Source organism: Phoca vitulina, unplaced genomic scaffold (genome assembly GCF_004348235.1).
Source record: "Phoca vitulina isolate PV1807 unplaced genomic scaffold, GSC_HSeal_1.0 scaffold27, whole genome shotgun sequence".
Classification (NCBI taxonomy): domain Eukaryota; kingdom Metazoa; phylum Chordata; class Mammalia; order Carnivora; family Phocidae; genus Phoca; species Phoca vitulina.
The window spans coordinates 17,438,012-17,451,660 of record NW_022589730.1 but is presented as its reverse complement, the minus strand read 5'-3'; the positions used below and the strand labels follow the sequence as shown (position 1 = coordinate 17,451,660).

The window sequence follows — 13,649 nt, the reverse complement described above, 5'->3', positions numbered from 1 at the left end:
ACATATTAAATATCTGAAGGGCAAGCACTATTTCCAACACAGCTATAGCTCTCTAAAGTCAGCATTAAAGTGAAAGTAATGGCCTTCAAAGCTGTCTTCAAGGACAGGGTCCGTTATAATCATTCACGCAACACACTGTTGAGTTCCTACTGCGTGCCAGTGAGTGTGTATTCCAAGAGGAACAGGAAGAACTCCCCAAAACATAGAATACGTGCTATCTACATGTGGGTCTATAGATATTGGAGGTACCCATTGGGACTGGTACACTTTAAGCATCAGGATTTCAAAAATCCCAAAAAGCATCATTGTTACTATGACAATGCCTCATCTAAGAAACTGAGCTTGCTACTGCAACACGGTGGCCCCTCGTGCTTGTCAAATACTACAGACTACATCATAGGACAACGTACAGGGAGGCTGCCCATGACTGCCAAAGTGGCATGTGCTTCATTATCTTAACTTACAACTTGAAATTATATCTACCATGTAACTTTTAAAAGCTAGAATCTTATGGCACAGGAGACTGCGAAGAGTCATGGAATGACATCAGAAAGATATTCTATAAAACGTAGGGGCGTGACAGGAAGCACAAAGAAATGGGAGCTTTGAAAATTAATTGACACCACTGAACTGAAAGTTGGGAAGAGGGTCCTAGCCCAGCTTCAGCCAGAGACCATCCACCCAGACCTTGCTTTCCCTTGTGTTGCTCATCTGGTCCATGGGGGATACCATCCATCCTAATAACCACCAAGTGAGAAGACTTCAAAGCAATGAAGTGGCCTAAAAATACAGTATGTTATTACTAGCCAAGGTCAAAGAACGGTCAGTGACTTGGCCAGATCTGACATCTCCTGACCCCAGGGCCTTTCCCCACCCAACACTAGGCTGTTTGTTTGTTTGTTTGTTTGTTTTTACAAATAATGAATATTCATCAAAGACCAGGTAAATAACACAACACAGCCATTTTGAGAGAACAGGAAAAATCAATCCTCCTCCCTCACAATCCCCAAATTTTAAAAAAATGTATGGAAGATCCAGAAGTCGTCAAATGGAATATACAAGTAGTCCTCAAATTGCAAACATCTTTGTGTTCCAAAAGTTCAATTCTGGGTAGTGTTTCCAAATAAAATGCAGGACATGCAGTTAAATTCGAATTTTAAATACAATTTTCTTTTGGTATAAGTATGTCTCAAATACTACATGGGATACACTTATGTTAAAAAAATCGTTCACTGTTCATCTGAGATTCAAATGTAACTGTGTGCCCTGTATTTTGACTTGCTAACCAATTTCTGGGTCATCTGTACTGCTTTTCCAACACAGCTGTAAGGTTCTGGAAAGAACCCTCACCTTGGGAGTTGAGGAAACACAGTTCACTTTCTAGTTTTTGAGACCTCAGGTAGGTTATAGTTCCTTCACTTGCAAAAAGAGGCCAGTAAATACATACACTACACAATTTAAATGCCCTACTGCCTGAGAAATCCCGTGACTTTATCAAGTTCCCATTCAAAACAAACTGACCCTTTCCTGCATCTGATAAGCATCTGATGTGTATGCGGTTGTCCTGAGTATTAGACAATACTGCACGGCCCTCCATCTCCTCTTCATCCATAAGGCGGGGCCCGTGCATCCGTACAAGTGCTTTTTTTGCTCAAATGTAAATGCTTTGTTGCTTAAAAAGGAAAAAAAGCTGAATGTATGATTTCACAAAAATCTATCAAAATTAAAAGGCTGGCCCTGAGGACAGGACACACCAGTTTCATAAGCTTTCCAGCGTCCCGGTGGAACTCCGGAAACCCACCTCCGCACCACCAGGTCCCAAAGTTATGCGTCTCCAGCCGAGACTTCTGAACCTATCAAAGCTTGACCCCCGGCCCCTCCTGGGTGTCCCTAACGTTTCACTCACGTTATAGTACGTGTCAGAATTTCTTTCCTTTTTAAAGACTGAATAACATTCCATTGTAGGGATACCTCACATTTTGTTTATCCATTCATCCATCAACAGCCATCCAGGTTCCTCTGGGGTCATTTTCAAGTAGGATCTCATTATTCTCTTAATAGTGTCTTATTTTCCTTTAAGTGCTTATCATAAATTGTGATTCTAAGATCAGTTTGTTTCATATCTTTGTTCAATCTTTTATTACATATCTAGTCCTGTCACCCCACCCGTAATGACCTTTGTAAGCTCCACAAAGGGGAGGCCCATATCTGTTTTGTTCATCCTTCTATTAACCACCATTTCCTGGCATAGGCCCTGGAGCGTAGAGGGGGTTTGATAAGTAATTGTTGAATCACTGAATGAAAGAAACTCATTAAGATACCAGAAGCCACTGGTCTTTAGATGCATTCACAGATCCCGTGAACTTTGCATTCAACTGTGAACGAGAACAAATTAATGCACACACATGCGTGTGTGTGCATGACTGTGCACGCACACACACATACACACTTAGCTCTCCGGGCACAAACAATTCCCTCTGTAACATGTAAGTCAATCTGCTTGTGACTAACATTTCCATTTCCTGTGTCTTTTTTCAAGAACACATCATGTGCAAAAGTAACTTGTGTGTTCAGCAAGGAGAAGGAATTAAGTACTGATAAATGTTACAATGTGGATGTTTGCTCAGGGGTGCCTGGGTGGCTCAGTCAGTTAAATGTCCAACTCTTGGTTTGGACTCAGGTCATGACCGAATCCTGAGTCAAGCTCCATATTTAGCGCAGAGCCTGCTTGTCCCTCTCCTTCCGCTCCTACCCCCATGCTCTCTTGCTCTCTTGCTCTCTCGAATACATACAAAATCTAAAAAAAAAAAAAAATTCTGCTAAGTAAAAGGAGTCAATCACAGAAGAACAGATGCTGTAAGATTCCGTTTATGCAAAATGCCCAGATAGGCAAATACATAGAGGCCAGAGTGGGAAAGCAGATTGGAGGTTGCCAGGAGCTGAGCCGAGGAAGGAACATGAGTGACCGCTAACAGGTACAGGATCTCTTTTTTTGGGTGATGAAAAGGTTCTAAAACAGATTGTGGTGATGGCTGCACAACTCTGTAAATATCCTAAAAACCACTGGACTAAACACTTTAAAGGGATGAATTATACGGCACATGAATTATATCTCCATAAAGCTATTTAAGAAAAAGACCACATGTTGGGGGCGGGGGGTGGCTGGGTGGCTCAGTTGGTTAAAGCCTCCAACACTTGGTTTCTGCTCAAGTCATGATCTGGGGGTGGTGAGATCGAGGCCCACCTCGGGCTCCATACTAAGCAGGGAGTCTGCTTGAGATCCTCTCTCTGTGCTCCACCCCCCTTGCTCTCACTCTCCCTCAAAAAAAAAAAAAAAAAGACAACATGTGGATGGAGATGGAGGAGGCCTGCCTGCACCTGAGGGGTAGCAAGAACTTGCCTTCCCAAGGAGGCAACGCACAGCAAGGGGGCAACACCTCTGGCAGCAGACCTGGCGGGGGGGGGGGGGGGCAGCCCCCCCTCCCCTCTCGCAGCAGAGGCTCCCTCGCCCCGCAAACCCTGTGCATTACAGACCATCTTCCTTCCAGGAAAGGCCTCCCTGCTTTGTGCAAACCATTTCCTTTTTTCTACCAGTCCTCTCCCCCGACTAATGTAGGAAGACAGGCTCTGAAGATAAACAAAGGTAAAGCTCTCTGGACCTCGACTTTACATAAATATGCATATTTCTGAAGAGCCTCTTTATAACACAGTTTACAGCAAACTCAGATTTCCGATTGCAACCCAGGTCCTGCCAAGAAAGCTATCTTTGGCTCCTCTTTCTCTGCCACCCCATAGCCAATCCGTCCGGAAATCCCGTTGGCTCTACCTTTTAAATATATCCACCACTTTCTCTTTCGCAGAGAGCTCACCCAGGTCCCAGCCTCCACCATGGCTCACCTGGGTCAGCTTCCTACCTGGGCTCCCTGCCTAGGACCACCCCCGCCACCCCCCATCTCCGCACAGCAACCAGAATGACCCTTTTAAAATGCAACCAGACCACAGATCACGCTACTCCACTGGGCGACATCCTGCACCAAATGCCCCCCAGTCCTGCACAACGTCAAAGCCAAGGTCCTTGCACACCTAGGAAGCCTGCACGGTGGGGCTCCCCTTCCCGCTGCTCTCGGCTTCTCCTCCCATTCCTCTGCTCACACACAGGTTTGAGGAACAGCCAACCACCTGTTCATGGGCTTCATCAGACAAATCAGGAGCCAAGCACCTGCACATTAGGGCCTCTGCACAGAGAAATCGGTCCCCTCTGCCTAGGACACTCTGTTTCCAGATCTTCAAGGTTCCCCTTCTCCCTGCTGAGTCTTTGCTCAAATGTCACCTTCTCCACGCTCCAGCTGCATCCTGTTCTCTTGACCCCCTCCCCTAGGCCCCTCTACCCTGTTCCGCTTGCTCCTTTTACCCCTCTAGTACTTATCTTCAGATATACGACATCGTGTACCGCTTTACTCCCTTCAGTATCGACTGTCTCTCTCCCCTCTCTAGAAGGTGAGCTCCATGAAGGCAGGCTCTTCATCTACTGGATTCACCGACAGATGCCAAGTGCCTGCAACACAAGATGTGCCTTTTAATATCTGTCAGGTAGCTGGCAGGATGGATGAACGAGGCCTCTGTTTCAGACTAGTAGGCTAAGAAAGAGTCCACTCTGTGCAATGACCGAGAAGACAGGAAGTTCCTTAGGAGAAACCAAGAGAGTCCTTCTTTGGCCATGGAACTCGGGAAGGGAGACCAAGAGTTAACCAGGAGACAGGGCCTGGGCAAACTTCCTTCAGCTTCAAAAAGAGTATTGGTCCAAGTGATCTCAAAGGACACATTAGATGCTATTTATTCACCAAGTCACAAAGCCTGAGGTTCTCAAATTGACCTTTGAGAATTTTCACCATGTTTCTCTATGTAAGGGGGGAAGCCTAAGACTGAGAAAAAAAAAAATTCTAAACAATCTTAATCAAGTTGAGCTAGACAAAATCAAGTATCAAACCTCCAAGAGATCAGCCATGTTAGCCCCAATATCCTTTTTGTGGCTGTAACGAGCAGAGGATAGGAAGATGGGAAATACCCAAGGATGGTGGTATTCGGGCTTAGTTTGAAGATTTTTTTTTACTTAAAAAAAAAAAAAACCCGCTTTTAAAACATGCAAATTCTTATTTTGGCTAATTTTTCACAGTCTGAACATAAACTGAGTGCCTGTTGTTCTCTAAAAAAATATAGATTAAGATGCCTTTAACCTAACAGACTGACATCTAATTATTTAAAAAGGGCTTCTGGTTTTGATCCTGCTATTATTACACATGTGCAACATGGGATAATTCTGCCATTCCACAGCCTGTGACTGACCTTTGGCCTTAAAGCTTACTTTGAAAACCATGGATTCGATCCTAAGGTAGAGATCAATCTATTAAGTATTCCATTTTTCAAACATTTAAAGGTTTTTTTTTTTTTTTTTAAGATTTTGTTTATTTCTTTGACAGAGGGAGACAGCGAGAGAGGGAACACAAGCAGGGGGAGTGGGAGAGGGAGAAGGAGGCTTCTCGCAGAGCAGGGAGCCCGATGTGGGGCTCGATCCCAGGACCCTGGGACCACGACCTGAGCCGAAGGCAGACGCTTAACTGACTGAGCCACCCAGGTGCCCCCATTTTTCAAACATTTAAATATCAGTTTCTCTCACATGCTAACCCTCCTTCCACCAAAAGAAAACAATGTGTGTTAGTCCAAGTCAGTTCTGGAGGAAAGTCAAGGATTTTTTTCTCTACTACAGAATGTCCTCCCTAGAAGACAGCTGTGATCTGCAGAGGCCTCCAGATTGTGGCACCAGGGCTCCTGAGCTTTTATGCCTGGACAGGCAAGCAGAGTGTCAGCCACACCATGGGCCGGCTTCGTAAGAACTGCTGCAGGTGAAAAAGAGAAACGTGTCATGCCCTTCATGCGCCCTCCACGCAACCATCCTCCCCGTAGCGCCACACGTTCTTATCTCCAAGCTGTTTTGGAGGAAATCGTCCCTGCCCATCTTAGCCACTTTCTATGATAGATAAATGTCACAAAACCGAAGATGATCTCAAAAACTCCTGTGAACAGATACTCATTTGCCTATCTTCATAGCAACATTATTCACAATAGCCGAAGGTGGACACAACCCAAGTGTCAACGGATGATGAATGGATAAACAAAATGTGGTATATATACAGTGATTATTCAGGAAGGAATAGGAAGGAAATTCTGACATCTGCTAAGACATGGATGAACAATGAGGACACCGCTGGGTGAAATAAGCCAGTGGCAAAAGGATACATTTTTTGTATGATTGCACTTACATGGGGTACTTAGCCAAATTCATGGAGACAAAGTGGAATAGAGATTATTGGGAGCTGTGGGGAGGGAGAAATGGGGAGCTATTGTTTAATGGGTACAATGTATCAGAATAGGATGATGAAAAAATTCTCGAAATAGAGAGTGGTGATTGTTGCCTGATACCATGAAGGTGCTTAATACCACTGAGTTCACATTTAAAAACAGCAAATTTTATCAATATTTTGCCACAATTAAACAAAACTCCCATGAAATAAACTTCTGCACTAAGGTGAGATCATGAGTACAGATTTTCACATAATCTCCACAATCTCTTCCATCTGATGAACCCCACACACTTGCTTTGCTTGTTTTATAAGCCTCCAGAATTTTTGATATAACATTTGCTAGTACCTGGCTTACAGGCCCACAAATTTATTCCCAATATGGTGGCGAGGCCAATAGTTTCCAGCACGAAACATACAGAATCTGACCCATCTTCTCGTGTAAGTGAATATTTAAACCACCCAAGACAAATGGTCATCTATTTTCTTATAGAGAACATTAAATGTTTCTTCTGGATCCAGGGGTCATCTATACATATCTCCAAGAATGGTCTAGTAGTTCACTGCATCCCAAGAAGACACAGTAAGAATCTGTGAACAAGTCACATCGCACATAAAATAAATAATGCATCCAACCCATTGGGAGCTCCCCCAACAGCAAGAACAGGCAATTGGAGACTGTGTGAGGACAATGCTCGGTGCTTGAGGAGTTCCAATGAGGATATTCCAGCTCAAGTTGAGTAAAGGTTGGAAAACAGATTTCAAACACTGTGTGCTCTAACCAAACAAACCTCAGCTCTGGTGGAACGAAAGCCACTCAGCAAAGAGACAAAGCCATAAACGACAGCCCTGTCAATAAAGAGCAAAGCTACCAGCCAAAGGTCAGGATACACATGTACTCGATGCCGAAGTGACAGGATTCTCAGTCACACGAAGGGGAGGTGGCCATCGACACGGAAAGGCTGTCCCAGGACAAGGGTGACCTCAGCACCCACCCCCATCCCCACCCCCACCAGGAGTCAATGCCTTTTCCCAGACCGAGAGCAAGCCTCTGGGCCCAGCTCTCCCTTCTTGAATGCCAATTCACTAGCCTGGAGACTGATAATGAACACAGAGCTTCAGAGCTGGAATTGGGCTGGGCCCACCATCGCCCCTTGCAAAGAGGGACAACATCCAGACCAGAGGGAAAGGGAACACCGGGGCTACGTTCTTACCAAAGAAGGAAAAACAAACCAACCAACCCATAACTCAGGCCCTCTGCGACCCTCAGAGGTTTCAGTGAAGCAGGGAGGTAATCCCCAGGACAGTGCTGGAGAAGAGATCCTCAAGGTATTTTTTAAAAGAATGAATGAATCGGATTGTATCAAGGGTCTCTGATTAGTACTGCTTACTAGGCGCCACAAATGAGAGACACTCGCACAGAGCGCGGATCCTTTCAGGAAGACTCAAGTTCCAGAAACTCCTGAGTTTTGAACACGGAAGAGTAATTTTTTTTTTTTTTTTTAATGGAAGTACAGAGGCCAAAGGAAAAGAGATAGGAGGTGGGGGGTAAAGGAGACACATAAGTGTTCTGTATGTCCCAAAGGCCTCCACCGACCCAGCACCTCATGGCTGTGACTGAGTGGGCATGTCCCTAGGCCACCAAGGACTGTCGAACTTCATGCTGTCCCCAGACATCTATGCCCCAGAAGTCAAATCCTGGATGTGGAGGTTCAGAATCTGCCCCCTACCCTAGGGGACTCTTTCTTACCAAAGCTTGGTGCAAATAGTCACCTACGTTTGCTAAATAAATGCCAACATGCAAAGTGATTCCTGTTTCCTACGAAGTCTAGGAGAAAGGCAATTGCTGGATGAGCAATAATTATTTACTGAGCAATACCAACAACAACACAACAGTAAAACAATTTTTTGAGAGAGAGAGAGAGAAGAGAGAATACAAGTGTGGGGAGGTGGGGGGAGGTTCAGGGAGGTGGGGAAAGGAGAGGGAAAGAATCTTAAGCAGACTCCATGGTGAGTGTGGAACCCTAGGTGGGGCTCGATCTCACGACGCTGAGATCGGGACCTGAGCCAAAACCAAGAGTTGGACACTTAACCAGCTGAGCCACCCAGGCGTCCCAACACAACAGCAGTATTAATGACTACGTCTTATTGAGCTCTGTGCCAAGCCAAATTTAGCTAGATTCAATCTCTTATTTGGAACTCATCACACAACCTTGTGAGGTACTGTTTATTATTACTATTATTATTATTATTATTATTATTATACCATTTTACAGATAAACTGAAGCTAGACGGATTAAGTAACTTGCCCTAGGTTATACAGCTAAGAAAGCTGTGAGACCTGGATTCCAAGCTAGGTCAAAGGACTCCAAAGCACGTGTCACCAACCTCTATTTTACTGCTGCCTCTGGGCTCTGGGGGCCCTGGGATCAGTTATTGAACATACCTCCTATTGTGTGTGTTTGGGAAACAATGTATTTAAAAGTACAATGCATTTAGAAGTATTAGGGAGAGGACGAATGTATTCTTAGGTGATCAGATGATAATTCCTCTTTTCTAAGAACAAGAAACAAGACTATTTTATATATACACGCTTTCTAGACTCTTCCTCCACTATGCCAGGTCTTCCGTAACACAAGACCTCACAAGATCTTAGATTGGGCATTCTTTTTAGTTGGGCATTCAGGAGTAACTTGGTTAACAAAATAAAGGATAAGCTGTCTTCTTTTTGTGTTATTAAAACTCCCTGGCAGCAAATTAATTTTTACTTAATAAGTAACAAAACACCTACAGGTGTTATGAATACAATTAAGCTAATTGAACGATGCCAACACATACCTGAAAACTCACACAACCCCCCCCCCACACACACACACAGAAACTTCCCAGGAGAGGGATCTAGAAGCAAATACAGAAGCAAATCTAAAATTATGTGCTTAAGGGACTTAAAAACACCTTTCTTTAGACATACATGACATGAATGGACCCCACAAAACTTGTTCTGGTAACTAAAAAGCAAGTTCCTCTGCATTCATAAGAGAAAACATAAATAGTAGATTCAAATCTCTCTAGAGTTATAAGGATCACCTGGACTTCATGAATGTCGTTTATGAAAAACTGAAAAGGAATTCAAACCAGCAAGGCAATAAAATATTAAAATACACCAAACAGGGGCGCCTGGGTGGCTCAGTTGGTTAAGCCTTTGGCTCAGGTCATGATCCCAGGGTCTGGGATGGAGCCCCATATTGGGTTCCCTGCTCAGTGGGAAGCCTGCTTCTCTCTCTCCCTCTGCCTTTCCCCCCTGCTTGTGCTCTGTCAAATAAATAAATAAAATCTTAAAAAAAAATACACCAAACATCTGGGCATTATACTACTTCTAAAATAGCAGAAAGTAAGAACACAAGAACACCTGTGTATAAGGGACATTCACCTGTTCTCTCATTTAATTCTCTCAACAACCAAAGGAAGTAGATAATATCGTTTTTTGGGTAAACTGAGGTTCAAAAAATTTAGGAATTTACCTAAGGTTAGACAATTTAAAAAGTAAATATAGGGTGCCTGGGTGGCTCAGTCAGTTAAGCGTCTGCCTTCAGCTCAGGTCATGATCCCAGGGTGCTGGGATCGAGTCCTGCATTGGGCTCCCTGCTCCGTGGGGAGCCTGCTTCTCCCTCTGCCTCTGCTGCTCCCTGTCTCTGTCTCTCATGAATAAATAAAGAAAATCTATAAAAATAAATAAATAAACACAAAAAATAAATATAATAAAAAATTATAAAAATCAAATACAATTTAAAATAAGTAAAAGAACTGAATGAAACCTGTGGGAATCTAAATCCATAGGTTTTGCACTACTCCTTGCTTTTCAAAGATAAGGAAAGGAAGGCAGGCAGGAAAGGCAGGCAGACAGGGAGGGAAAGAAACCCCTTATAGCAGGAGCTGATGGGTGCATGAATGCTAAGATCCCAAAGACTGAAATCCAGGGGAAACATGGAGCCAGTATTAAAGTTGCCTTAAGTCCGCAGACTTTTTGTTAAGCCATTTGCTTTACCAAATCATTATTTTATTTATTTAAAGATTGTATGTATTTATTTGAGACAGCACCAGCGGTGGGGAAGGGGACAGAAGGAGAGTGACAAGCAGGCTCCACGCTGAGCACAAAGCCCCACGCGGGACGCGATCCCAGGACCCTGAGATCATGACCTGAGCCGAAGTCAGATGTTTAACCCATTGAGCCACCCAGGCGCCCCACCAAATCATTATTTTAAAGTCCCAATTTAGGGGCGCCTGGGTGGCTCGGCTGGTTAAGTGTCGGCCTTGGGCTCAGGTCATGATCTCAGGGTCCTGGGATCGAGCTCCACATCGGGCTCCCTGCTCAGCGGGAAGCCTGCTTCTCCCTCTCCCTCTGCCTGCCACTCCCCCTGCTTGTGCTCTCTCTCTAATAAATAAAATCTTGCAAAAAAATTTAAAAAAATAAAGTCTCAATTTAAAAATTAAAAAAAAACACACACCTCCTAGTTCCATCACTAACAAGAATAAGTGCACACTGGCATGCATTTTCCTTTTTTTTTTTTAGATTTTATTTATTTATTTGACAGAAAAAGAGAGAAAGAGTTCACAAGCAGGGGGAGAGGCAGAGGAAGAGGGAGAAGCAGACTTCCCGCTGAGCAGGGAGCCCGATGCGGGGCTCGATCCCAGGACCCTGGGATCATGACCTGAGCCGAAGGCAGACGCTTAACCGACTGAGCCACCCAGGCGCCCCTGGCATGCATTTTCCTTAAAATAAAAGCCAGAAAGGAAGTTTGAAAAGGGCCAAAGCTGCTTTCACCCAGATGGCATCTGTGTTCACCAGTATTAAGCTACAGGTGCCTTGTTTGGCCCTCAATAACAGACACACAGAATCACCAAATATCACCAAAGCACAGCCACCAGCAAGTGGCAAAAGAAGAAAGTGGTTAAGGTTTCTTACCTAAAACTACAACCAGGAAGCCTCCACTGCATAATGAAAGTCATTAAGAAAATTCAGGGAGTAATTGCAGGCAGACTTCTCCCCCAGAAAGGAATCAGCTAATAAGCATTAATTATCTTTTGCAAGGTAAAAATATTTATAGTAGGTTCACATAAAGCCTTCTCCAATAGGCTCCACATTAATGAATGGCATTTTAGGTCTAACACAAAAGTGCTCCCGAGACGATGGAAATTAGAACTTTTACTTCACATTTTGTGTTTCCTCTTTTTTATATGCTCTCGTATTGACCATCACTGGAGATTTTATCACACATTTTCAGTTTTTGTTCCTAAAAGCAGTCAACCTTCGTCCATAACCTAGTGTGTGCCTGGTGATCTTCAGGCACGTGGCCTGGGTCGTCTCCTGGAATTCTCAAGGAGTAGAGGCAGAAATCTGAAGGCAACGCAACCAGGAAGATGGGAGAGAATCTTTTCTCAAGCCAACCGGGCGGGCAGTTTCTGGCAAGGGAGCTCGGCGGCGTCCGGCGCTGAACTGGGACTTGGGGTCGGCCTGGGGGCACCGCGGGCAGGCCAGAGGGGTCAGGTGGGGTTGAGGGGCACTCGCGGGGCGGAAATGCGGCCCCGGGGCCCGACTGGCGCGTGCCAACCCCCCTCCCCCGTTCCGCATTCCCTCCGCACTCTCGTCCTCCCCCTACAGCTGTGGCGAGTCTGCGTTCCGGGACCAGGCGCGCACATCCCCTCGGAGAAGTTGGGCAGACAGCTGAAGGCTCTTCTTTCCCTTGGGGATGCGTGGGCAAGTGGAGGGTTAAAACACTCGCCATTCTCTGCAACCCCCGTCCGGACAAGTTGCCGCTCCGCACGCACAGCGGCGAAATGACAGCGCTGGGCATCATACTGGGGAGGGAAGGACATGGCCTGTGGCAGTGCCACGGGAGCTGGCGGAGACGAGCCTACCATCACCAGGAAAAGTGCCCCTCTTCCCCCATCACCTCCCGACCTGCGTGAAGGCTCACGGAAGACGTCAGGAGGGTACCTGGTCCTGCAGCAGGCGCCCTCCATCCCTCCCCGCAGGTGCGCCAGGTCCATTAGGTCCTAAGGTCTTTTTCAGACACGTTGGCATCGGCTCCCAAAGGGGGCCCCAGCAGAACTTAGCCACGGGAGGCTTCTAGACGGGCGGCAGACACTGCAGGGAAACCAACGGAACTGCCCCCCAAGGGCCTGCGAGTCCTGCCAGGCTCGCCCCTCAAAGCTTAACCCCAGACATGTGCGTGGCAAACCCAAACAACCCAAACGCCACCTGCGAGTTCCCTCTCCTCCCGGCAAGTGAAACCTACTGGACGTCTCCACAGCGCTGCCTCCCCGGCCAGCTGTGCCTCCCCATCCCCGAGGCCGCGAAGTTTCCTGGCCCCCACCTAAATCCCACCGCTGCGGGCTCGGGAGCCGGAGGGCGCGGACAGCTGCTGCCACCGCATCCCGGGAGTCCGCCCGCTCCGGGGCGGCCAGAGGACCTGTGGGAGACCGCGGGATCGGCCGGGTGGGGAAGGCTGGGGGCCCCGCGCCGCGCCCCTCCTTACCTGGCGCTCTCTGGCCCCCGCTGGGACATCCGCCGGGTGCGCGCCCCTCCGCGCGCTCGCTGCGCACCTGGCCGCCGCCGCCGCCACCGCCTGGCCCCAGCCCGGCAGCCGCGCTAGCGCTTCATGGCGCACGGGGGCTGGCCCGGGGCCCCGGGAAGCGTGTCCAGTTGGCGGCGGCTCCTCTGGCTCTCGCCTGTCGCCAATGGCTCCCCGCCTTCCCCCGCCCCGCGTCCGTGCGCCGGTCCTCGGCAGCCGCCCTTTTCCCTCCGCACCCCCGGACCGGCCAAACTGGTTTCTCCGCTCCGGGGTGGTGCCTCCAGTCTCTCTCCGGCAGCCGCGGCTGGGGCTGGGGCTGGGGCTGGGGCTGGGGGCGGGCCCGGCCGTCTGCCCTCCCTTTGTCCCTCCCGGGGGCGGAGAGGGGCTGGACCGGGAGCCCCTGGGCGGGCACACCAGGCCCAGGTCCGGCCCCGCGCCCTCCGTGCGCCCTGGCGGCAGGTGGGCGCCCCGGCCGTCCCCTGAGCGCGTCCCCGGCCTCGCCCGGCCCGCGACCCGGCAGCTGCGGTCGCTGTCGGCTCCTCGGGCGCTCCCGCCTCCCTGGGGGCCGCGCTCGCCACCCCGCCCCACCGTCCCCGCGTCACTTTCCCGCCGCCCTCGGCCGGCCTGGCCGCCACCCGGCGTCGGTGACCGCGCCAGCCGGGAAAGCTGGCCGCGCCGCGGCTCGCCTGGGACCTGACCTCCCTCGGTAAGGGGAGCTGGA

The 13,649-nt window shown here is 48.0% G+C and overlaps 1 protein-coding gene across 1 annotated transcript in view; it reads right to left on the bottom strand.

The window, feature by feature from the left end:
- Positions 1-12,960, bottom strand: part of ATP8B1 (ATPase phospholipid transporting 8B1) — a 120,460-nt gene extending 107,500 nt beyond the window's left edge. Inside the window, exon 1 of the mRNA XM_032422621.1 lies at positions 12,893-12,960. Within this exon, the coding sequence (XP_032278512.1) occupies positions 12,893-12,921 (29 nt within the window). The 5' untranslated portion in view covers positions 12,922-12,960. The remainder of the gene's footprint in view (positions 1-12,892) is intronic.
- Between the last annotated feature and the right edge of the window lie 689 nt (positions 12,961-13,649).